General features: G+C 45.8%; 1 protein-coding gene across 1 annotated transcript in view; it reads left to right on the top strand.

The window, feature by feature from the left end:
• Positions 1–26667, top strand: part of LONP2 (lon peptidase 2, peroxisomal) — a 1695025-nt gene that overhangs the window by 867218 nt on the left and 801140 nt on the right. Inside the window, exon 8 of the mRNA XM_069607050.1 lies at positions 10335–10476. Within this exon, the coding sequence (XP_069463151.1) occupies positions 10335–10476 (142 nt within the window). The remainder of the gene's footprint in view (positions 1–10334; positions 10477–26667) is intronic.

Genomic DNA, 26667 nt, shown 5'->3' with positions numbered 1-26667 from the left:
AGGGAAACTCAGCCATACCATCCTAACGTATCATTTATTTGTTGGGCACTTCTTTGTTTTCTTGAGAACATTATCCCACGCTATTTTTGTAACTTAGTTGTAAGGATTGGCAATAGTTTTTTTTGGTGTAGACCCTTTTTATTTGACAAGACACCACTAGTACTGCTTTCTTATTATTAAATAGTAAGCTTGCAGCCAACTTAAATTTAGGTTTAGATTAGGTGCTTTTCTCACCCATTATACAGTTTAATAAACACCCTTGATCTGTGATCACTTGGGGGGGCGTGGCTAGCAGCCATGCTTTAATGAAACGTTTTCCTTCCGCTCCTGTGATCCGACATGATGCGGCCTGTAATACAGACATTAGCGGGTTAAATCCTCTGCATGTGGAACTACAGATGTAAGAAACAGACTAGCAGACCTGAGTGCAAGCAGAGGAGCGGCTGATGGCGGACTGCTGAGTACGGGTTAATGAAAATTCAGATCCGGCTGACGGCAGAGACACAAAATGGTGGGCGCAAGAAAGGACCCCGGGCACACTTGATAGCAAATAAGAGTGGCGCTGTGTCTGACTCGCAAACGGGGAGAGCAGAGTATCAGCTGCCCCAGGCTGATGTGCGGTGTCATGGTCTGAACAAGCGGAAAGATGGATTGACCAGCATAGAATAACACTGAGCACTGTGCGCAGAGGAGGAGCGGGGTGTTCGCCAACAGGAAGGAAACCAGCCAGGGTGTAGGCGGCCACACGAGAGTCAGTGGAACGCAACGAGGACAGGCAGCGAGGATGCTGGATGCAGCGTCAGCCCGAGGACCGAAGTGAGGTGAGGGACAATCAGGAGAAGTGCGCTGCCCAGTAGGCAGTGTGGACGTCCTGGGTATAATAAAGCACCGGGGGCACGGAGTCTGCAGCAAGGCTGCCCCCCACACCCCACAGGTAGGGCCGGGGGACGGATCCACGGCACTACATAAGCTATATCCACAACCCGAAGTAACAATAAACAAGTGAAGGCTGGAGGGCGCAAGTCCATAAGTGGGCAGATGACACCGTAAGAGCGACAACAGCAGTGCCAGGCGCAAGGGTTTGTGAGGAAGGGCTGGGGACCTGAGGGACGGACTATCCCAGAGAGCTGCAGTACAGGAAGGTGCGAGCGCCGTGGGCAGGCCGGAAAGCAAGACTGCTGGAAGGTGTCTGAGGCCCGGCGTTTCCACTGGTTCTAGGAGACTGGACCTTATGTGCCTATGTGAGTAGAAGGATGCAACAGTGTGAGCCGGGGAACGAGGGCATACACTAGGAGAAACGGATCCGTAACTGCACGGGCAACAAGAAACAGAACGGGAAGAGCCGGTGGGCATACCGCAACTCGGAACAGTCTGCATCCCTTCAGGCACGGAACAGCAACGGAGCCTAGGAGGAACACACGCCAAATGGTGCAGCAAGGTCTGGGTATGGATGGGCACATGCAGGGTAAGCCCGGACATGTTACTGAGCAATAGGTAACAACGAATGTGGATAGAGAGAGGATGCCACAGAGACAAGTCAACGGCCACCAGACTCCAGGGCACACAACGGCCGGGGGGCAACCAACACCAGGCACGGTACCCGGTCCCCTCCACACAAGCCCTGAACAAGCAACATGTGGGCAGGGAGGACAGCAGGCCACAGCATGGGGGAGCAAGTGAAGGTGGGCGATAACACACCTGCTCAAGCTGAATAATAACAGTGCAAGAAGGAGGCGCGCACTGTAGTAGTATCCAGCCTTGTAAGATACCCACCCCGCAATAGACACACAAGAGAGGGGTACAAGGCAGAACCTGCGCTGGGAGGCAACTGTACCCAGCAAGTATGGGCACACGGATTGGACATAACCTCTAACGCGCCGAATGGCTGGCAGACACAGGAGATAATTACCTAAGCGGCCAGTGAAGAGTAACAGAAACTTGCCGTGGAATGACAGGCCCCAGCAGTAGTACAGGCAACAACTTGGGAGCCCACAGTCAGCTCCCAGCAGATACCTGTGGGCACAGGGGGGAAGGCAATAACCTAGAAATGCCCCAACGAGCAGAAGCATGCAGAGGCGGAGGCCCGTGGTGGCCGGTATGCTGAAGCTGGGCAGCAGAGACATTCTCAGTCGGTATAAATAGCGGAGAGCGAACCCTCTTCTCGATACTCCCTCGCTTATTGGCCGGCAGGGGCGGAGTATAGCCTACGGGCTGGACATAGACTAAGCAACAGCACAGACTGAACTTAGGTGCCGGAAACAAGCAAACCGCCCCCCAACCCTGTAATTGGAACAGCAAAGGTCCATACAATATCGAGAGCAGAAGAGGGAACGTAAGAACAGTACTGCAGGAATTAACTATGGCGTCGAAACCACAGAAGGGCAAATCCAAGCAACACACGTTGGACAGTTTTACTAAAACTATGACCATAGCAGAGAACGCCACGCCAGTGAATCCATTCCCCACAGGGAGACCAGATTCAAGTAAAAGGAGATCAGCAAGTACTGGATGCTATTGTGGCACTGAAGGTAGCTCCAGAATCTAAAATGTATGCAATCGGCACGGACGTGAATCTTTTGAGACAAGATGTTTGGGCACATGCGGAGCGCACTGGGACTAGAGAAGGAAGTCATGGTTACTACTGCTGTTCTTAAAGAAGTTTCAAGAGATGTATCGGTATTGTAGCAACAAGTAAAAAACCTACAAAGCTGAGTGGATGAAGCAGAAGGGAGGGCCAGATGCAATGATGTCAGGATAGTCGAACTCCCGGAAGGAGAAGAAGAGGCACACCCCACCAAATTTATAGAGGACATGCTACTACAAGAAATTGGCCCAGGCAACCTCCCTCAGAGCTTCACAGTGGAAAGGGCGCACAGGTTCCTAATGAGGAAACCACCACCGGGAGTACAACCACGACCCATCATAGCCCGGATCTTAAACGATAAAGATAAGGAAAAGATCCTAGAGCACTTTCGCAAAGGTGGCATGATACATTGAGCATCAGCCAGCATTACTGCATACTTGGATTACACCATGCAGGTGCAGAGACAAAGCATGAACTTCACATCAGTCAAAAGAAGGCTGAGAGTGTCAAACCTCAAATACATGTTGTTATACCCGGCACAGCAAATGATAACGAGGCAAACTTCAGGCAACAGAAATTGACAGGAGGAGCCCGCTGAGGGGTTCACATCCATGAGCGCCCCGTTAGGAAGTGTTCTTCACCTAAGAGCGGAATTGCCGGAGGATACTAGTGTTCCAGTATCCGCCTGCTGCACCCGTGACACCAGTACTGCCAACTGGGAGTGGGGTGAGAAGCAGGAATGCCTGAGCACGAGGTATTGAGCTTGGCAAATGTTGGGAGGGTAAGGGAGTTGGGGTAGTTAGTTGTGAGCTAGCCTATGGAGCACACAAGAAATGACCAATAAGTACATCGAACTGTCGGGACAAGGGCGAAAGACAATCTGTGATGGGGGCACTTAGAATACCTACGTGGAATGTCAGGGGGCTCAACAGCTATATGAAACGGCCTAGGATAATGAGCTATCTGAGATGCCAGAAAATCGTTGTGTCTCCTTTAGTAGTACAATATTTCACAAAGGATAAACTAACAGTCCTAGCTCGAAAGTGTAGGGGGAATGACTCTGGGCTCATCATATTCTGCATACGCGAGAGGGGTCCTAATGAGGTATATGCAATAAAAAAAGTATGCACCGAATCAGGATACAGCAGCCTATTTCTGCTCATTATATCCCCACATAAGTACATATAGAGATGATACACTAGTATGGGGAGGCGATTTTAATTGTACGCTACGCCCGGCACTCTATAGATCCGACAATAAATTGACACACCCAAGCCCTGTAGTGAAGGCCTTAAATGCATTGCTACAAGCATTCAACTTGATCAATATATGGAGGACTCTACAGCCACAGGCCAGGAGATATTCCCATTACACGGCCCCTAAAGATATATGCACCAGATTATATTGTTTTCACAGGGATGAGACTCTAGGCAAATTTACGACAGACGAATATAAAGCAACGGTTGCAATCAGATCACGCCCCCGTAGTGGTTACATGGCACAACCCCCCTCGCCCCCTAGAGCATGCATCCTGAACTCGAGGCTCAGAAGCAAAACCCTAAGGGATCCAATATTCTGAGAAAGCCTAAGGGAAAGGGTGAAAGATTACTTTAAAACCAACACGGGAGTGTCAAGTCAGCAGGCAAGCTGTGGGAAGCCTTTAAAGTAGTGATTAGAGGGACGGCGATAGCGAAGGCGAAAGGAATGCAGGTAGAAATAGAGAAGGATTTGCAGAAGGCTGAAATTAAATTAGGTTTGTAGAACACAGGCAGCGTGATGTAAAATTGAGTATGTGAGATCACCCAGATGCGGCAGGAATGTTTGGGGCATTGGGAAGGATTGGGCAAGCTGAATTATAGGAAATATGCAGAGGGGGATAAACTGGGACGGCTGCTGGCCTGGCTATGTAACGGGAAATGATAAGCGAGATCACTGGAGAAAAAGGGGAGGTCTATAGGACACAAGACAGTATAAATAAGCGCTTTAGAGAGTGTTACAAGGAGTTATACACAGAGACAGTAGCAGCACAAGACACAGACATAGAAGAAGCCCTGGCACAAATAGAACTCCCACAACTAGATGCAGAGGCAAGACATCAGCTGGAAGCCCCCATAACTAAAGAAGAGCTGGAAACTGTTATTAGAGGGTTGCCGTCGGGGAAGGCCCCCGGGACAGATGGTTTGGCCAGCAAATTCTACAAAGAATTTGTAATGGACGTGGTACCCCCGCTGCTAGCGATGTTGAACGAGGCACTAGAAACCGGCATATTATTGAAGTCGCTGAGAGAATCAGTGATTGTCCCACAATTGAAGCCCAACAAGCGGGCCGCAGAGTACGGATCGGATCGACTCCTGTCGCTGTTGAACCAACAAGGGAAGATACTCACGGCCTTAATGGCCAACAGGCTCAAGCCAGCAATAGCTAAGCTAATACATCCAGACCATTCGGGCTATGTCCCAGAAAGGAACATCTCATGCAATTGGAGGGGATTACTTTATATTATCGATCATACCCAAAACAGTTCAGAACCGTATGCAGTGGCCTCACTGGATGCGTTCAAAGCGTTTGATTCGGTCAGATGGCCGTGGCTGTAGGCGGTCCTGCAAAGGTTTGGTATGGGGCCTACATATATAAAGTGGGTACGGTTATTATACAGCAGCCCAATAGCGCGGGTGAGGACGGGAGCCCATATCTCAGATCAATGGCAGAGAAGGGCACGAGGCAGGGTTCCCATGGTCACCTATGTTATTTATTCTAGCCTTGGAACCATTAGCGGCATATCTCAGAAAATAATATCGAGAGGCAGGCATAGTAGTAAGGTGTACAAAACATCTGATTCCGCTATATGCTGACGATAGGTTACGATATTTACAGCACCCTGAAACCAACTTGCAGTATATTTTGGACGTGCTTGAGCGATATGCAGGCTTATCCGGTATCACGATTAACGCACAAAATGCGTGCCTGTTTCCCCTAGCTGGGTATGAGGGTAAATCTCCAAACACATTGCCAGTGCTGCCGATCAAGTGGGAAGTGAACACATTCAAATATCTAGGAGTGGACATTTTTCATGACTTAGGGCAGAATACAAATAGAACACAGTGACGGCAGAAGACAATATTGAGAAATCCTTTACTTTCTCGGCCAGGTTACTGCTCTCAATGATGGGTAGGGCAGCACTGTTAAAGATGGTAGTACTCCCGAGGCTGCTGCATTTCTTTACAAACATCCCGTACATTGTATCCAAAGGCTTTTTTAAGAAATTTGACACAATATGCTGCAGCTTTCTATGGCAAACTCTAGATGTAGGCTAGCCCTGACAAAACTACAGAGACTGTATGATCAGGGAGGAATTAGGGTACCAAACTCTGAGGCATATTTTTTGGCGTGCCAGCTGCAGTTTGTCACAAACGGGTTGCTAGACAAACAGACCCTAGAAACACGGTTGCTGCAACCGGCATGCACCCCTTTTTTCTTGAAGGAGCTCATATGGACGGCGTCAAAGCGAATCCCAAAACCCCCACTGTTGTTGGCACTAGGTAAGATAATGTGGCACAGGGAGGTGCACGTTTTAAAGAAAGACTCACCCTACTCTTCCTACATTCCACTAGTGACACTAAAAGAAGAAGAACCACAGCTCAGATTGCATGTAAGGAAATACTGGGAACCCATGGGATTATTAACGGTGGGAGATTTGTTACGAGAGTGCAGAGTGAGGGACTTTAGTGCACTCGCTTCAGAGACTGGTATTCATGAAGGACAACATATAATATATGCTTCGCTCATCACAATAATAAAGCAGAAATGGCCAGGAACAGAAGGGGTACTACAAGAAGATGATAGGATAGAAACTTTTTATGATATTGCAGAGGGCGGCCATGTAGTGTCTAGAATATATGAGCTATTAATGTCGCAGCAAGGTGACATGCTAGAACAAACTAGGCTTAGTTGGGAAGCAGATCTGCAGGAGAAATCGACAGACACAACATAGAGTAGAACATTATCTTACCACAAGAAAGTGTCTAGGAATGCAAGACTTCAGCTAATCCAGTTGTATATAACGCATAGGGCATACCTAACCCCCGGGAAAATAGCCAAATTCAACAATGCCATGGAACAAACTTGCCCTAAATGTGGATTGACTAATGTAGACTTGGTACATATGTTTGGGCTTGTGGGAAGATCCATCAGTATTGGAACGACATAGCCCTGGCGGATATAAGGTTGGACGCTGGATCCCCTGCGGCCTGTTTGCTCTGCATTTTTGCATGCCAGAAGCAGGCAAGACTTTTGACTAAGTTGAAAGACTTAATATATATCCTGGCAAAGCATAGAATGGCAATGGGATGGAAGGCACACAATGGGTCTGATGTAAACCAGTGGTGGGGCAACCTCTAGGAAAGGACAATGGCTGAAACGGCAGTGTGGCAAGAGGCAGCCCATAGAGACCAAGGAGAACAGAACATAGACTTAGATTCATGGAAACAGCTGGTGCAAAAACTGATGGCCTCTAGGCATGATGAACCACGACAGGACATATCTGCCCTTTCACAATAGGTGGAACGGAGACAAGTGTAGGTAGTGCAGTCAGTGTAATGAGGTGAAACAAGGCAGGCGGAATAGGCTGGGGGGTGGGAGCGGGAGTTGGGAGGGGGGTAAGACACAGGCACAATTCTGCATTATTTTTGCTATGCGACTGTATATGGATGTCTGCAAGTTATGGTGTGAAATAAAAAATAAGTGTTTTAAAAAAAAACTTGATCACTTGTGTCTGTCTTTACTGTTGCCACCATGAGTTCCTTACACAGTCCTGTTGAGAAGTACCGGTACAATCTGTGCCACTGAAAATATATACAGCACCGCTTCTACCTGTATCCATTATACCTGCTTGTGGTGAGTGGTCAGAAGGGGGAGTTAAAGTTCAGACCACATGCCTAGCTATTTGTTGCTCTTTAAGAAAACAAAACTATGTATAGTGCCCTTTCATGCACGCAAACACATGCAATCTTAGTACAAAAAAGACACATCTTCATATAGAACACCCAAAATGTTTTTATTTTCTCGCAAAAGCCAAACTACTGCTTCTAAAACATCAAGAGATCAAGAAGCCCAAGCCATTAAATGCATTTGATGTGCTTCTGTGATGAAAAGAAAACAAAGTATGAAATGCCCATGCTGCTGTAACTGCACTGCCTCTATTAAAGCGAATTAAGACCAAGAAAAATGAAGCAGACAAGCAGCCCTTGTTTAAGACAATTTTTTCGTTTAACACAATAATACATGTGTCCTAAAGCAAAGTGAAAAGCATGTTCATGATTCAAGATTCTTTAATAACACTGTAACCTACAAAATGCAAGCAGTTGAACAAAGTGAACAAAACACAAATTCCCTTTTACATTACTCAGAAAGTATTATCTTGATAGAATAATTAACAGAGGAGAGTGTTCAAAAAATTAAACAGACCAGTACACTGCTTCTTTGGATTGCTCAAGCAAAGAGTGGATTTGTAAGCTGCTGCTAGCCGGACTGTCTCCAGTGAGCTCCATGATTTATAGGCGTTCTGCCATAAATAGCCTGTGTAAGTGGTACGCAAGGAAGCATTAAAAGGGCCGTATTGACAAGATTTCTGTGCGTAAAAAGGCCTGATATGCACCTTATCTGGAGGGCTGCTGGTAATGGCTAAATGTGGTTGAGGAGCAGAAGTGCTAGTGGTAAGGTACAACTGTGGTAAAGTCAAGTATAGATAATTGGCAGAGGGAAGATTATTTTGTTAATGTCCATAATGATATCCAAATTAGATTTTCTGTTCATGGAGCCAGATCTTTGCATTCTTTTTAAATCTCTTGACAGTGTATTCTGTTAGATGCAGACATGCTGTTAATTTAGAAGGGGACATGCTCTTGGTTTGTTTTGCGGTCATAAACGGTCACTGTTCCTTACTATTCTTAAAAATTATATTGTGTGGACTCAGTTTCTTACACATTTATATCAACCCAAATACCTCCCCACATCACAATCTTCATGGGACTCTTTAATTCAGCTATGCAAGTCTCCAACCACCCCACTGCATGCAACTAATTTTAAATACATATCAATGAAAAACTCAAAGAACATTTTACCGAAGATGTAGAAAGACTTAATCCTTTAAGTAGAAATAAGTCACAGAACATTCAAAAAGAGTATTTGTTAAATGAGATAAGTAGCCACATTAATGTTTGAGTGAAAAATAAATACAAATCTATGGCATGGAGCATAGGATATAAAGTGGAGACGATATAAGGAAACATGTTAAATAAAAGATGTATAGGAATATTAAAGTTTAAGGAAAAACAAATACAAGTATATACTAAGAGGGGTTGGACATGAATGAAAACACAAAAAAAAATATTTAACAAAGGTCAAATAAAGTGTTTGAAAAGGATTAAGTAGAGGACAACGTAACTGGTATTGGAGGATTCACCCTATTAATTATTAGTGATAAGGACAATGTAGAGTAGGATTCTATGCAGGGATTTCTAAGCTCAGCATGGTGCTGCTAGAAATTAAACCCTGGTTAAAAGATATTCATGTGTTCTTTGAGGAAATCGGATACAAAATGATATACCCTATTAATCTGGGTGTTACAATGAGGGAGATTAAACAAAAGGCCCACATTTGGGACAGAAATAGGAATATGGCTATTCTTAGTCAAAGAAGGATGTATCATGAGTATGTTAAACACCATTATGTTAAACAAGGATTTCCTGTAAATGCTCTGTTTCAATATATCATTAATATTATGTTAATGTTAAGACTAGAGCAACTTCTGACATTTATTCGTATAGGAGCCTGGACTAATGTAGCTTTTGAAAGTCAGTGGTGTTGATTATGTAAAGATAAAATCTAGACAGCTAGACCCCTTTTTGCAGGTTGTGTTAAACTAAATAACACCAATAGAAAAGGATATCATAGTACATTAAATGTGATTTTTTTTTTTTAGAGATTTACTGAACGTGGTCATATATTTATTCTGGAGAGAACCATGTTTTAAATTCTAATCTATTGACAGCTTATAGTTAGTAAGATCAATGAACTGTAAATATGTATAAATTGAATTGAATATGTGAATTTGAAATATGTCTCTGTTTATGTGAACATGTTGAATGATTTTAAGTAATTTTAAAATGTTTCAGTAATATTTTTGTATGGTGTTGAAAAGGTTCTACTGTAACCAGGAACACTTTAATAAATAAAACAAAATGTAAACAATGATAAGTGACGGGTGTTTCTTTTTAAACAAATTTTAGTGTACATTAAAGAAAATAAGTTCTTTGGATGTTACATGCATTTAAAACTATTGAATTTAAAAGGAATTCTGTAAAGTACACTGAGTTGCATTTTCATAAGTTGCTTTGAGATGAAATGGCAAAGATCTATTATGTATGTATCATACCAACTCGGGGAAAAGTTACATTGATGCAACTTTACCATATTGTGTATTAGCATGGGCTGCATTATTGCAAAATGTGTGAACTTGCTAAATAAATATATGGGAACTTGTTACAAAAAAAGAAACGAGAATGAAAGAAAATACTGCACCGGTAGTCTTAATATTTGTTTAAACCAAAAATACACTTTGGAACATTCTAAAGTGAAATTGAAGCAAGGCAAACTACTGTCAAAACAAAGTATTTTGGATATTTGACTTTTTCCTCAACATGCTTGGCTTATCTGCCTTTAGTCATTCTTACTGTGTTTTTTTCACCCACAGGCGCACATATGTTGGCAGCATGCCCGGACGTATCATCAATGGCTTGAAGACTGTTGGTGTTAACAATCCAGTTTTCCTTTTAGATGAGGTGGATAAACTAGGGAAAAGTCTGCAGGGAGATCCAGCAGCTGCTCTATTAGAGGTAAGATAGTGCTGTAATTCCTACATTTTATTGCAGGCGTATTCAAAGCAGCAGTGCAGAGTTTGAAATCTGAATCTTTGCAGGGCTTCCAATTGCAAATCTGTAGAGTATCCTTTATTCATTTCAGTCATTAACACTATCATTGCTTGATACAAAATTATAATTTCTTTTTTGGGATGTTTTCATCATTCAGACTCTGGGTAATATCTGTCACAGGAGAGAAGGGAGCAAGGACTCTAGACACTTTATGTTGGCGCATACAGTGCTCCAGATAAGATTTGAGAGTGGGAGTATTTTATTTTTTAGGCATTAGAGTATATCATGACATCGAGATCTCAATTTTTCTTTTTAACACAACTATGTAACTGTTTCGCCTGATATAACATACCACATGTAAGTATAGATTGAAAATTAACGTGGTTAAAATAAAAAATAAAAATAATAAATTAAAAAAATGAAAAACACAACACCACACCATGTGCATCATGTCAGTAATCTAGTACATCATGCCTATCATCATGGATTCAGTAGGTATTTCAGAAGTCTTGGTTGAAAAAACATGTGTTCTTTATCTGCCACATAGTACAAAAATGGGCTCCATATGCGCGTGAACTTAGGGAGTTTCCCCTCTGCATGGCTGTGAGCTTTTCCATCCTTACTAAGCCCCAGACTTTTTACCCACCAGTAAGCCATATGCGGCCTTCAACGTCTTTCCAGAAGCGCGCCCTCGTAATTCTGGCTGCCGAGAGCAGCTGTGATATCAGTTCAGCTCTAGGACCAGACATCAGGTAAGATCCATCTTCAGGTGCATCGCCCAATAATAAGATATGTGGGTCTATAGGGAGTAAGGCGTCAGTGACTTCTTTGATCTTAGATTCCACCTCCAACCAAAGGATTGTATGGTTGGGCAATGCCACCACAGGTGAGCTAAGTCGTCTCGTCCCCCACACCCATGCCAACATGTGTCCGGATAATCAGGATTCATTGCATGTAGTCGGTGCGGGGAGAAATACCAACATTTTTTTTTTTAGGGTCCCCTCTTTCACCATGGTACAGCGGGAGATCTTCTGGGCACTAAACCATATCCTTTGCCATGATTCCCTGGTTATCTCTACCCCCAGCTCCCTCTATCATGCCATCATGTAAGGGAGTTTCTCATCCCATGAAGTGTTTTCTAGGAGACGATAGCAAGTACCTATTTTATGAGCCTGTTGCCCTTCAAGGACTGTGATTTCTATCCCTGTTGGAGTTCTAGAGGCTGCCTGCCTTACCGCTGGGTTTGTCAACCAGTTGCTTAGCTGGATATATCGGAATCGTTCCGTTTCTGGGAGTTTAAATTTCTCGTTACATTGATCAAAAGTTAAGGCTTCGTGGTCTTCATATAGGTCACACAATCTTAAGGGTTCGACCTGCGACCAGAGCTGAAAGGAGCTGGCTTGTTGGCCACGGGTGGAGGCCGGATTTTGAGTGACAGGCGAGAGGGGACCAAGGCCTGACGCAAACCCTTGTTATGCACATGCTTTGTCCCAGCACTGCAGTGTTGTTAGTGTGGTGGGATATAAAGAGTCCTGTTGCTTGTGCATTTCCCTTGGGGGGAATGGGAGATACTTCAGGGGGGAAAGGGGTAACCGCTTGTTCAATGTTGCACCATTTAGGGGATTCAGTTATATCCGTCCAGCTCAAAACTATTGCTACTTGGGGTGCACGATAATATCAAGGAATTCAGGGTAGCCCTAAACCCCCTTTGCATTTTCCCTCTCGCAAGGAGCTTGTGGGGGAGTCTAGGTTTTTTACCTTGCCACACAAATTGACCTATTGCCTTTTGTATCTCAAGCAGGTAGCACTCCGGGATCATTACTGGGAGAGCATGAAAAGTATACAGAAGCCTCGGGAGAAGAGACATTTTTACTGCACTGACCCGTCCCAGCCAGGTATCTCCTGTGAGACCCACCTCTAGAGCCAGTCCTTGGCTTCCTTCAGAAGATCAGGAATATTAGCCTTCAGTAGCCTTGCATGTGTTGGGGTCAATAGTATCCATAGGTAGGGGATATCTGTGGTCACCCAGTGATAGGGGAATGTGTTCTGAAGGGTAGCCACAGTAGAGGGTGCTTCAGAGAGGCCCATGACCATTGATTTTGAGGAGTTTATCGCAAACCCAGAGATCGCTGCAAAACGGGTCAATAAGTCAGCGAGGATAGGGAGAGAGATGAGTGCATTGTTTAGGAAGCAGAGCACATAGTCTGCGTATAAGGCGATTTTATGGCATTGTCCCCCAAATTTGAAGCCCTGGATGTTTGGACGGAGGCGGATCTGTTGCGCTAAAGGTTCCATTGCCAATGCTAACACCAAAGGAGATAGGGTGCAGCCCTGTCTGGTTCCCTTTCCTAGGGCAATAGAAGTAGATCATTGCGAGTTGACCCACACTTGGGTATGTGGGATTTGGAAATTTGAGAGGATTAGTCTGGTGAACCACGGGCCAAAGCCAAATCCCTTCAGGACTGATTTAGATATTCCCAAGACATGCTATCAAAATCTCTATGGGCATCCAGGATTAGGAGCGAGAGCCTGCCAGGGATTCTGGGAGCTAAGGCTGTCAGGTCAATCACACAGCAGATGGTGTTGTGTGCCGAGCGGTTTTGGATGAAACCTGTCTGATCTTTGTCTATTAGCATTGGAAGGACCTCTCCAAGACGATAGGCTATGATTTACGTGTAAATTTCCACATCTGTATTGAGTAGGGCGATAGGGCGATTAGAGGTGCATTCTGTGGGGTCCTTCCCTGGTTTTTGAGTCAGGATTGTGGTATATCTTGCCATAGACTGTGTAACCGAGCCTGTGTCCCAAGCCGAATTAAAAAGTTTTGTAAGGTGGGCTATTAGGTCTGGAAACACACAGGTTTGGCAGAACAAGTCAAAGTCCACAGCGCTTGTACACTCAAGAAATTAGGGAAGCACTAAAGCTGTTGGTGGCTGAGGGGTGTGGGAGCACTGCCAGATGCCTCCCACAGTTAAGAACCTAAATGAACACAGACAGTTCTTAGTCTCACTGCGCCTAACCAATTAAGTATATCGTGGCCAGTGCCAGATGCACTCTCTCACTGCTTCGCAATTGCGGAACTCTGTGCAATGCTGCTGAACTGAATGAAATGAAAGTAAGCCCAGACCGTCATTCAGTTCAGCAGCATTGCACAGAGTTACGCAATTGCGAAGCAGTGAGAGAGTGCATCTGGCACTGGCCACGATATACTTAATTGGTTAGGCTAGCTCTTGAAACTTTCAGCCTCAGATGAAGAGTCGGTGATGACTCGAAACACGTGTCAGGCTACCTCGTTATTAAACTCATTGGACTCATGAGAAATCCCTCCTTCTTTGAATTACTTGGAACACCTGTCACTATTGCACTGTTCAGCACAGTGAGACTGAGAAGTGTCTGTGTTCATTTAGGCTATTAGGTCTGCTCTAAATACCTTATAGAATGTATTTGTGAAGCCATCAGCGCCTGGGGCTTTCCCGAGGGGGAGGTATTTAATAGCAAGTTCAACTTCCTGGGAGGATATGGGTTCTTCCAGAGGATCATGAATGGTTTGTTGGGCCTGTGGTAAGTGTGCATTGAGGATGAATTTGTGGGCAGCCTGCGGGTCAGTGATATGGGGGGCGGTATGTTCCCTGAAGAACGCCTCGATAATACAAAGTTTACCCTCTTCCGTGGTAACACATCCACAATTGACGTCTCAAAGGCTGTCTATTCGGTTACGTTTCAATAGTTTTTTTAGTTTTGCTGCTAATAGTTTATTGGCTTTGTTCCCTTTTGTATAGAAGTGTTGCTTCATAAGAAGCATTGAGTACGCTGCTCGTCTTGTGCGGTGTGCTTCTAGTGCCTTCCTCGCTATGCGCAGATCTCCAAGGGAGCGCTGCAAACCCTTCTCCTTTTGTACGGCTTCATACCTTTGAATTTCTCCCTCTAACTCGGTTTGTAGCAGTTTCCTGATCTTTCCCCTTGTGGCAGCCTGGTCAATGAGATGGCCCCTAATGACTGTCTTCCCCGCATCCCACACTGTCGTGTCCCAACTGCCCGGTGTCGTTTTCAGTAAAATATAGCTTTATGGCATCCGAGATTCGGGATCGGATTACGGGATTTTCTAGCAGGAATTAATTTAACCGCCAGGGTGGTCTGTGGGGGGAAATCATCTGCGGGGGTGATAGTGTGAGCATTACTGGTGTGTGATCTGACAGTGCTTTTGGGAGAATCTCGATGCCAATTGTCTGGTATATGAGGGAATCAGAGACCAAGAACATGTTCAGTCTAGAGAACCCCTTGTGAACAGCCGAGAAGAAGTTGTAGTCCTGCTCTTCCAAAATCGCCGCGTCCAATGTTCTTGTAGTAATGTGGTGAGCGCTGTAAAATTTCTCTTGTCATTAGCCGTTGGTGGTTTTGTTTTATCCACTAAGGGGTTAACTACTGTATTAAAGTTCCCACCCAGGATCAACTCTCCCTCTGCATGCTCTTCTATTGTTTTAGATAAGGGGTAAAGAACAGTTCCTGCTGGGAATTTGGTGCATATAGCGAGATCAAGGTTACCTTGCGCCTGTAAAGCATTGCTACTACCAAGATAAATCTTCCCTCTCCATTCTGCAGCATCCTCAACATTTTAAGGTGAGTGCCCCTACGTACTAGAATGGCAACCCCATGTTTCTTCATGCCACTGGAAGCACAGAATTTTATAGGGTAAAGTTTGTTGTTGAGACAGAATTCATCCGTGGGCTGGAGGAGGGTCTCTTGAAGAAATAAAAGGGAGCAGTCGAGGGTGGCCATCCTATGAAACAGCGCTTTACGCTTAAAGCGGGAATTTAAGCCTTGAACATTTAGGGTGAGGCATTTAACATCTGTGGTCGCCATTCCCGGGTCGCTCTAGCATTTGCAACGTGCTAAAGATACTTTTTCCTTCAGGGGAAGTGGCAGCTGTTGGTTTACCTGTCCCCACCCTCTCATGGCCAGATGTTATGCTGGCGGGTCATTGTGGAGAAAGATAACAAAATACCTGAGGGGCCAATGTAAAGATTTCCCATGAGGTCTTCATGCTAATCAGTATCCAGTGTGTGATAAATTGCATACAGATCTATAAAATAGGCATTGTGGTAAAATACAAATGGAACTTGGAAAAATTAGAACAAAAAGAAAATGGAAGAAGAAAATCCTAAGAGTCTCCCAATGCCCTCATTTTCGTATCCAACATTGACAAATGTCAACAGTAGTAGGCGTAATCCGCCCAGGGCACCCGAAAGCTGCCATATCCCTTACTCTCCACCCTTCTCAGGAACACAGTTGCTGTAGTTGCTGTCCTGAAATCCCAGTGCAGAGGTCTCTTCCAGAGTAATATGCCTTCTCCTGCAGTCTTTAGCCTGCGTGGGCTCTGTTCCCTGTCTCTCCGAAGAATCAAATCCACCTGCCATAATATTGAAGTTGAAGTTAAGGTTGAGGGGCAACCAGGATCATCGATGGTATGCTGGGATTTCAACAGGTTCAGTGGTTTCAGTTTCCTGATGTGCGGCTGCCCCATTCGCTGCCAGCCCTTGGGCTTCCTTTTTGTATCCCTTGGCGTGGGGTCCAGGTCTGAGGTACCCAGGTCATCCCCTATTTTTTAATGTTGGGAGTAAACATTTTTTGGGGGGGGTGGGTAAAAATGTAAGTCCAATTCCCAATGAGGGTATTTTATAAACGAGTAAAAATATGTTTCAACTGAAAAATGGAAATGTTTTTGTAATATTTCTTTGGACCTGGTGTTAGGCAGAATCCAGGGCAGTTCCCTTAGGGAGCACTACCCCAGATTAGGACTACAGGTGAGCGCAATAAATCGCCTTTGGTATGAGTCTGTACCACAAAGATTTAGTTGGTAGCTGTGGCTGAGCAGTCAGACTTATCTCAAGAAGGAGATGAGCAGTATTCAGGGTTGACACAATAGGTAGTACAGTGCTATGGAGCAAGGAAACACTGACCAAAGTTTTGTATTACAAAGAGAATATATATTTATTTTATACACTTCTAAGTCAACACATAGATCACAGTTAATAAAGTAAGTTAAGTTTAGTCAAAAGAAAAGCATATACAACTCCCTATTCAATTGTAGACAAGGTTGCGGTATAGTGAAAACTGAGCAAAACGGCACAGTGAAAACCTACTACAAATGGCACTCTACCAATTCAACGAAAGGGCGGGAAAGTACAAGTTAAACCGAAATATCTTCAGACACCCCCTAGCAACACTTCCCTGAAGTTTTCTGAACAAGTAAAGCACAGTAACACTTTAACCAAGAAGACAAGTGAATGAAAACTGAGCAAAATGGCACTCCACAAGTTAAAACAGTAGGAAGAAAGAGGGGTTTAGAAGATTTAGGTGCATCAACACATTTCTCATTGAAATCTAATCTAGTGAGAGCAGATCTAACAAATCAGCCAGAGTCACTAGGCCTGAGCCAGAGTCAGTGGTACAGGACCAAGAGCTTAGGAGCAAAAATGTTCTTGTAGCTGCAGTCAAGTCTTTAGTCGAAAACTTTTGAAGAGGTAGATGCAAGGCGAAAGACAATGTTAAGAGAGAGGGCGGCCGACCCCACAAGTATTTAAAGGATTTAAAACACCTTTAGGGCTACCACGGAGAAAGGGCGGCCTGGCGGAACAATGTACCTTAAACGTGGAGAAGTGGCTCCTGCGGTGGCGGTTGTTCCTGGTAGTTCCTGCAGGTCGAGGGGTCCAACAGAGGAAGAGAGGCTCTTGTCGTGAAGGAAGGTTCGAGTCGCTGCACTGCCCAGGGATGAAACCAGCCACGGTGCTGCCAGGTACGCTCCTTTTAATCGCAATCCGGGGCGATAGCTGCCTGGCTATCTGGTCTTCAAGTGCAGGGTACTGTCGAGTCGACCAAGGCAGGTCCGAGGATGCGATAGGTGAACTGGTTGACCCGACCAGCTCTGCTGAAGATCTCCTCTCATCGTGTGGAAGAAAAGTGGTGAGATGATACGGCAGGGCTTCACCGGTGGTGTAGATGCTGAAGATGTCTCTGGCTTCTCTTCCCTTCGGTTCCGTAGTTCCAGTGGCGACGTCTTGCTCTTCCAGTCCTCAGGAACCCTGCTTTTATGCAGAAAGAGACCCATTCATTCAGCCTAGCTGTCACTCACATAGTGGAGTGGTATTCTTGGCGGGAGACCCTCCAGCCTATCAGGTTAGAGTGTTACCTGAGTTGCTGTGGCAACTCTGTCCGGGGGTTCTACTCCCCCTCCCAAACAACATTCCCACCCCAGACTCAGTGGCGCCGAAAGGAGGGCTTCTTGGCAGAAACCCGCCAAAAGGACGAACAAAGGATCCCCGACCTGGGTTAGGAAAATGGAGTAAGACTCGAGAAAGAAGTTTTATCAAAGTTCTGGCAAATAAAACCTACCAGAGTAAAGTTAATAATAAAATAAACCGGCGGTATGTTAGAGGCTGTCAGGAAAAGTGGTAGCCTCGAACAATGGGAAAATCCCATATAGAAATATTTGCGGTCGAATATAAAAGATAGTAACCACTGCCACCAGCCAGAAACTTTGTAGTGGAGGACTTTAAGGTAACCTCTCGAAAATGAACATAGCGGAAAAACTATTAACCCCTTCCAGTACTTCCATATTAAGATGGGATGTACTGGTTAAGTTCATAAAACTTGACTAGTAAAGTCAATGGGGACTTTACATGCCCTGGGAGACAGTAGTCAGTCCCAGGGTATGGAGTCTATGTTTGGGGGTCGCTACGACACCCCTGTGTCACTGCAGGGAGGGTGCTGTGTGACACATGTGCATAAAGATGGTTCCTATGGGTGAGAGAAAAGATCCCATAGGCATTAAACACAAAAATAGCCTAGAACACACATAGCAAAAATGCCTAAGAGTGTGAAAAAGAGTCTCACTCTTAGCAGGTAAAAAGAAACAAACCCTTCAAATCCAGGAAAGCTGCTGGGGAACTCTATAGTTAAGGGAAATTAGCCATGAAATGAGAATTCTCCCTAACACCTGGTTATTCATGCACATTAAAAGATACATGTTTACTTCTTCCAATCAGGCAGTTAAAATAGTGGTTTCTTCCTGTGGTACTACATGCACTACTGGTCCAAACATATCCATGGAGCTGTGAGGATGAAAGCAGGGGCGCAAGATTCAGATCTGCGTGATTTTTCCGTCATGGAAAAGTCTGCAACGGAAAAGTTTGCATGAGAAATGTACGCAACACAAAAGGTTCATACATTTCCCATGCGAACATACATTGCAAACCCCTTCATACCTAGACCCCCACCTACACCCACAACACAACCACGACACACCCCCACCCACACCCTCCACACACCCCCACCCACACCCCAACATACCCACACCCTACTTACCTTTGAAGACGCGCTGTGTCCCTGCGGCGCCAGTTCCCTTTCACTTCCGCGATCGGGAACGGCACTGCAGGGTCCTTTTTCTTTTTTTTTTTTTTTCAGGCAGCTGCAGCGGTTTCCCCCCGTAACACCCTGCTCAGTATACTGTAAAGTATAGTGAGCAGGGGTTGTGATGGACACCCCGCAGCCCCTGTTTATTTTTTTTCTCAGTGTGCTGGGGGGGTGTCCCCCGCAACCCCCGCTCACTATACTTTACAGTATAGTGAGATGGGGTGTTATGGGGGACAGCCCCACAGCCCCTGTTTTTTTTGTTTCCCTTTGTCGGGTGTTCAGCGGGGTGTCCCCCCCAGCCCCCGCTCACTATACTGTATAGTATGGTGAGCGGGGTGTTGCGGGGGACACCCATGCAGTCTTTTTTTTTTTTTACTTACCTAAAATACATGCCACCAAAGGTTCATACTTTTGGTGTTCGAACCTTTGGTGGTATGCATTTTTCTGATTTTTTTTGTAAAGTCAGACCTTTTTTTCGGTCATTTCGTACAGTTCCCAAGATTCTACATGTCTTTTCCCTATTTTTTGTTGGGAGTATTTTTACTCCCTATTTTTGTTTTTTGGGGGTATTTGCCTATTTTTAGTGAGTTATAGTGGCTTATACACATATCTGTAGGGATGGGCACGTAGCACACTTTATACACAAAACAGGAGGTTCTAGCACAGACTAGACATGCTCTATCTTCAGGATGGGTTGAAAATGAAAGGAAGGGTCTCAGTGAGTTTTTATTACATTGCCTTTCTTTGGTTTTACTCATATCTCTAGTGCATTCCCTTTCTTTGGTTTTACTCATAGCCCTCCCTGACAGGAGATGCCCTTCTTTGTGGTCAGTGTCTTCCATCAGTTCTGGTTTCCTGGTTTAAGGACTGTGTTGATCGAATACCAACAGGTACTACAATAGGGAACTAAGACACAAAACAGGATATTCTTGGAAAACAGATGAAGATTGGGTCTCAGAATATGTGAAAACAAGTTCCTAATCTAAAGGTCCTAGGGCCCAATGTCCATTTCCTATTCCAAAGTGCAACTCCTGGATGTTACCTGCCAGAAAAGTCCTTTCATTTCACCAATTCTCTGTATGATTTTAGGCAACCCAGTACACGTCTGTACGGGGCTTTGGCAGATGGTCTTAACAATGCACATTCTGGGTCTCTGTAGTGTTACTGTATGACGGACTCCTACCGGGGCAGGACCTTGTTTTGTTCCCCCTCTTGCCTTGTGGTGTCTGTTGATTTATTTCTCTATCCAAGCCTTGTAGTGCTCCCCCTCTTAGCCTAGGGATCTCTAGAGAATATTTAAAGAGGCAAGCCCTCCTCAACTTTCTGGTGATTGTTCGGGGTAGGAGTTTCTCGACATCTGCCTGGGTTTTTGTCAGGCTCCTGTAATTTGAATCCTAAACCAAGGGCAAGTCTGCTGGGCATGGGCCCACTACAAGGACTCCGATCAGTCTCCAAGTCGATGCTCCTCTTAAGCGCCCATGGCTTTGCAGTACCCACCAATATCTGGTATAGCACCCCCTGCAGACGATTCTCTCACTATAGTTCTTGGGTGATCATTGGCCTCTGACAGCTACTGGGTAAAGGCCACTCAACTGACTCTTTGCTCTCTTCTCTCTTTTCAATTTGAGCTTTCTTACAGAGAGTCCTATATGACTTAGCCTACGTCTGTTTCTTAGCTCTTGTAAAATGTGGCCTATTTGGCCTTGTCACTTCTGTTTGTTGCCTTCTACTTCTCCCACTGAAATAACACCAACTCTCCGGAACACTACTTTAACTTACACCAAATCTGGAAGCTTCTAACACTATTTCTAGTGTATCTTGGTACTAATTATTATAATGATAATTTTGTTTTCTGGGATTGATTCCCTATTAAATTTGGCTAGAGGATTGGTATGTACCGTATGGATCCATCTCTTCCTCTGGTCTATGCCCTTTGTTTTTATTTATGCTCAGGTGTTGTGGCTGTGCTGATAATCTAATTCAGCCTTTGCCTCCTCCCCCCACTGTCCAATAAGATGGTCTCCAATCTTGAGATCAGGTACGAGGTTCCTCAGCCATCCGATCACTCCTTCTCGTCCTAGTGTGGAGGCTGTGAATATGTTTGTCCTCGGGTTAACAGCATGTGAAACACATATGCTGTGTTGGTACCATTTTCCTCTTTGTTACATATTTTCCATTAGGCTTGCATGCCTGGAATAGGCTTGTCGCAGAGTCCTGATCCTGAAAGTGGCCCGTTGTTACTTCTAAATCTACTACGTATGTGCTGTATAAATGTGAGATCTTCTTTTGGGCTATTTCTCTCGGCATGTCTTTCCTTTACACAATTCTCCTCATATAATGGCAGTTCTTGACCATTTGCCTCGCATCACATGACACACACTCCCACAGTGGGAAGAGCTATGAACCTCTCCCTGAATTGATGATTGTGTGGGATACATTGGGTTTGTTCGGAGGCGACTGGTAGAACTCTGAGAGAGAGCCTCAAATTTCCACCTCAAGGAATCAAAACGTATATATGGAGCTGTTGTCTGACCCCTTTGCCTCCAGAAACCTCAAGTTCCAATCTGTTGTCCCTCTATAGTAGATTCCTTTGCCCAACAAACACAACTCAAATGTAGCTTTCTCTTTCAATGATGCCACTTTGTACCCCTTAGTGGAAAACGTCAATTTTGTTGTTGCTTACTGTGTTAGGTCAGAATCCAGTGACGGACACAGCACCATGATGTCTGAATGGTTTCTTTTATTCTTTTAAAGAAAATAAGCCTAAAATGACCTTAAGCCAAGGATTCTATCCCCTGCTGTACATAGAAAAGACTTAAAAAGGGTGTTCGCCAGAATATCTTACAAAAACAAAGTCCTTGTTTCAGAATTCTATTCTAACCTGAGTCCTGTCCATACCACTACAAAAGAACAACATACTTTGGGCCATTGTCCGAACAAAGAGACAGTGGCTTCTTTCTGGCCCCCACCCTGGTGTATCGTTGCTATCACAGTGCCAACCATGGACCAAGTGTCTTTACAGTCTTTTTTTTTAAATTCCGGTTTATTAATAGGACTTTGACCATTCTAGTCCAGGATTCTTTCAGTCTCTCTTGTGCAGTTCTTTTCCCAGACCCGGGGTTGTGTTTCTCTCTCATGGCGTAGTTTGTCACCAGTCTCTTGTTCTCTACTCTGGGGCTCATCTCACTACTCCCCATCTTGGTATTCTCCCTGCCTTGGGGCTTCTTGACTCTCATCCCACCTTGGGGTTTCTTTGGGATAACCCTGCCTTGTTGCTGGTTGGTTTTCACCCACCTTGGTGTCTCTCTGTATTTTCTTTGCCTTGGCATCTCTTGGTAGTCTTCCCGCCTTGGGGTTTCTTTGGGCTCACCCAGCTGTGGGACTTGTTTTGTTTGTCCCCAGTCAGGGGATGTCCTGCGTACCTTTGTCTTATTGGCGGTGCACTCTGGGAGGGCTGGTGAGTCCATCTGAGACTGCGCCGCATATGTGACATGTCAACTGTGCTTTCCACACCAGACACAGCTTGCTCTAGCATCTTGCTGTCTTCCGTGGGAATGTGACTGCAGCTTCCATGCGTGCCGGTCTCTAGCTCTCCTTTGCTTTTCTGCCTCTCTGAACGCCAGCTGGCGTACTATTGTGCAGTCTTGTCACACCATCCACTGGGATCGTGGCTCTCTTGGGCCATGCAGGCTTTTCTCTCTTGCTGCTTCTGGTTGGTTCTTATATGGTACGCCTCAAGGGGGCTGGGTAATCCACTGTTCTGCTCTTTCTAGCGAAGACTGTAGATACTTGGGGGTCAGAAACCAAACCAGCCGTTCTGAGAGAGTTTTAGGTTATATTTTTAAACTCCCTCATAGCCAACAAAAGTATTTGAGGTTGTTGAAGGGAGGGTAACTTGTATCCCTTTCTGGTGATTTCCTTTCCCTTAAGGGGCAGTCACCCTAGTGGGATCCCACTTGCCTTGTCACCTAGGGGGTGCTAGGCGTAGTAGGCTCACGTCCCTTGTTCTAAAGGGGGTGGCTGCACCCTGAGTAGGGACAAACTCCATGGATCAAACTCCTCGGATTCAGCATACTATCCATCTACATCTTTATATATATCATTGTTTTCAAGCAGGAGTGTAGTATTCATTAACTATACTTGCTGTGTGTTTTCATATATCTCTGCTACATCTTTTGGTTTGAAAGGCGATGTAAGGCTGTAGTGGCCTCACTCCTCTTACCTTGCTTCCATTGCTTTTTTTTTTTTTAATAAAGTATTTTATTATTATCATAGTATTACATCAATCACAAAAACAAAAACAAATCAACATAAGGACTATCATGGTCAGTCTCAATCAACAAAGGCAGTACACATATCAGCTGTGGTCAGGAGTCTTCCTTAGTACATATATCGGCGTGTAGTACATAATACCCATTGCACGCTCCCCAGCATGCAGGAGGGAGTCTTAGATCGCTTCTTCTTCCCACCTATCCCAAATTTTCGAGGCTTTGTTGGGACAACCCCTTGCCAAATAGATCCTATGCTCCATCATGGCGCACACATCCATATCCAGTTTCCATTGATCCATTGTCGGGGGGTCAGGGGCTCCCCATTTCTGCGCTATATTACGTTTGACCAGCCCTGCTGCCGTGTGTAGGAGCAATCTCTTCCACTTGTTAGCGATTTCATTAGGTATTCCCAGGAGTAGGGCTTTTGGGTCCAGTGGTATGGTCCAACCCAGGACCCTGGAGAGCTCCCCACAGCATGCATTCCAAAAGGCTTGTATCCGGGGACATGCCCACAAGATGTGAAAGAAGGTTCCCTCCTCCTCCCCGCAGCAGAGACAGTTTGGGTTTGGGGACCTTTTCCAGCCGTATAGTCGCGTCCTAGGGTAGTATACCCGGTGCAGTATCTTCAACTGCACCAGTCGGAGCCTAGAGGAGATAGCAATTTCTCGAGGGTGCATGTGGACTTGTATCCAGTCCTCCGGATCTATTTCTCCCACATCCGCTTCCCATTTCGACTTGAGCTCATTCAGTTCGGGGGTAGCAAAGGAGGATATGGCGTTATATAAGATGGAAGTGCATTTGGTGGGGATATACGCTGCTAGGATGTTGCGCTCTATGGGGGTGTAGTCCGGTAGCCTTGTGTCAGCTGTTAAGTGGGTTCTTAAAGCGTGGGCTAGTTGTATGTAGTGATACCGTTCCGTACTTGGGATCTGGAAGTGTGACTGTAGATCTTCAAATGAGGCCAGTTTCCCATTTGTGAGCATATGCCCCACTCGCGTGACCCCTGCTTTCACCCAGTTGGGCCATGGCTCTAGTTCACGGGACGCAGCTAGATTATTTTGCCAGAGAGGTTGTGCGATGGTAACTTTATTATCCCACCCAACGAACCGGTGTGCCTGTCTCCAGACCATAGTGAGGTGCGTTGTAGTTGTGGGTGGGGGGGTTCTTGGGAGGGGTTGATAAAGAATGGTCAGCGGGTCTGCATTCTGTATAGTGGCCATCTCAGCGCGTATGTGAGGTAAGTCCCGGTTCCCGTGAAGCCGATTGTTAACCACAGCCAATTGTGATGCCCAATAGTAGGTTTGGAGACGGGGGACTCCCACTCCTCCTTCCCAGATCGATCTCTGAAGGGTGGTTAACGCTATTCGTGGTTGACCTCCCCCCCATATAAGGTCCCTAAGAAGTGTCTCTGCTAGGTGAAACTCTGAGTCTGGAATTCTGTGTGGGGCATTTTGAAGGACATAGAGGTATCTGGGAAGGGTCATCATTTTAAAGAGTGCCGCTCTACCCATAAGGGTCAGGGGGAGAAGGTTCCAGTGTTGGACATCGATAATGAACCGGTCTGTGATCGGTCAGAGATTGTGTTCTACATAGCTTGTCAGGTCCCCGGATATCCAGATTCCCAAGTACCGAAAGCCTTGCCGTTCAACTCGGTACGGGCACTCCTGGGGGATGGCCTGCTCTCCACCCTTCACAGGGAAGAAAACTGATCTATCCCAATTCATTCTGAGTCCGCAAAATTTACCAAAGCGGATGAGCAGCTGTGTTACGATGGGACAGGATCGAGACGGGTCTCCCAGGTATATAAGGAGGTCGTCTGCGTAAAGAGATGTACGGTCCTCATAGCCCTCTGGCCAACTAAACCCTGTCCAGGCTGTGTTTTGGCAAAGCCAAATAGCGAGTGGTTCGATTGCAAGGGCAAACAAAAGGGGGGAGAGCGGGCATCCTTGCCGCGTCCCTCGGCCCAACGGGAAGGATCGAGAGGACCATCCATTTACCCTTACCTCCGCTTGGATGTTAGTATAGAGTAATTGTACCCATCCTATAAAGACTTCCCTGAATCCCATACGGTGCATAATCTCCCAAAGGCTATCCCATCGAATTGAATCGAATGCTTTTTCAAAATCGATTGCCAGCAGGGCCAAAGGTCCGATTATAATCGGAGATCTCTCCATTGCCAAATGGAGACGGCGTAGATTCATCCGGGTCGATTTGTGGGGCAGAAATCCGCATTGGTCCGGGTGAATCAGGGTGGATGTAACCAGTTGTAACCGGTTCACCAGGAGTTTTGCGAGGACCTTAGCCTCTCCATTAATCAATGATATAGGTCTGTAGGAAGCACATTTGTGTGGAGGTTTGTCAGGTTTGGGTACGACCACGATGGTCGCTTTACATAGGTCTGGTGGGAGAGTCCCTTGTTCCCTGGCGGCAAGATACATTCTGTGCAGGGGGGCCGCCATTTTGTCTGCTCCTAGCTTTTGCCAGGTTTCAACTGGGAATCCGTTCGGGCCCTGTGTTTTCCCCGACTGGAGCTGAGATAGTGCCTCTGAAATCTCGGCCTCTGATACGGCGGAGTCCAGATGCTCCCTCTGCTGCACGGAGAGCGTCGGCAACAATAGCTCGGCTAAGAGGGATGGGTCTAGTGGAGAGGCTGGGGCTCGGTACAAGTCTGCGTAGAACATCGAGAAGGCCTCAGCAATCTCAGCGTCAGAGTGATAGCTGTCGCCCTGTGGTGTGACTATTTCCCGGACATGGTGTTGTCCTTCGTCTCTCTTCTGCAGCCAGGCGAGCATTTTGCCCGCTTTGTCCCCTAGTTCGTATATTCTCGCTTTAGCCTGCCAATGGGCCTGCTTAGCGTCACCCATCGCTCTGTTCCGAAGACGCTCTTGGGCGCGTTGGAGGGAACGATGGGTGTCAGGCGTGGGGTCGGAAATATGTTTAGCCTCCCTGACGCTCACTTCCTTCTCGGCCTCTATCTTTTGGAGCCGGGTGTTCCTTTTATGTGTCGTCCAGGAGAGGATTTCGCCCCTAAGCACTGCTTTGTATGCCTCCCATACTGTCACGGGGTTATCTACCGATCCTTCATTAATTTTGAAGTATTCGGCGGATATTTCCTCTAGGCGATCTATCAGCTCCGGGAACCCCAGGTAGTAGCTATTAAGTCTCCACGTTCTGGGGGGGAGGGCGCCCTGCATACATATTTCCATCGAGAGCGGTGAATGGTCCGAGATGCCCCGAGGGAACAGTTCTGCGGACATTGCCCTATAAAGGTCAGTGTGCGATAGAAGAAAATAATCCAGTCTGGACATAGAACCATGGGCACCAGAGTGGAATGAGTATTCCCTAACATCGGGGTGTAGCTCCCTCCATACAACCCGGAACCCAAGGGCAGATGCACAGTTGGCTAATTTGGTAGGAGTATCTGGGTTATGATTTCGGAGGTGGGAGCGGTCAGTGTTGTTATTCATGGTGTCAT

Source organism: Ambystoma mexicanum, chromosome 1p (assembly GCF_040938575.1).
Source record: "Ambystoma mexicanum isolate Mex_15411 chromosome 1p, UKY_AmexF1_1, whole genome shotgun sequence".
Taxonomy (NCBI): Eukaryota; Metazoa; Chordata; class Amphibia; order Caudata; family Ambystomatidae; genus Ambystoma; species Ambystoma mexicanum.
This window is presented reverse-complemented; position numbering and strand designations above follow the sequence as displayed.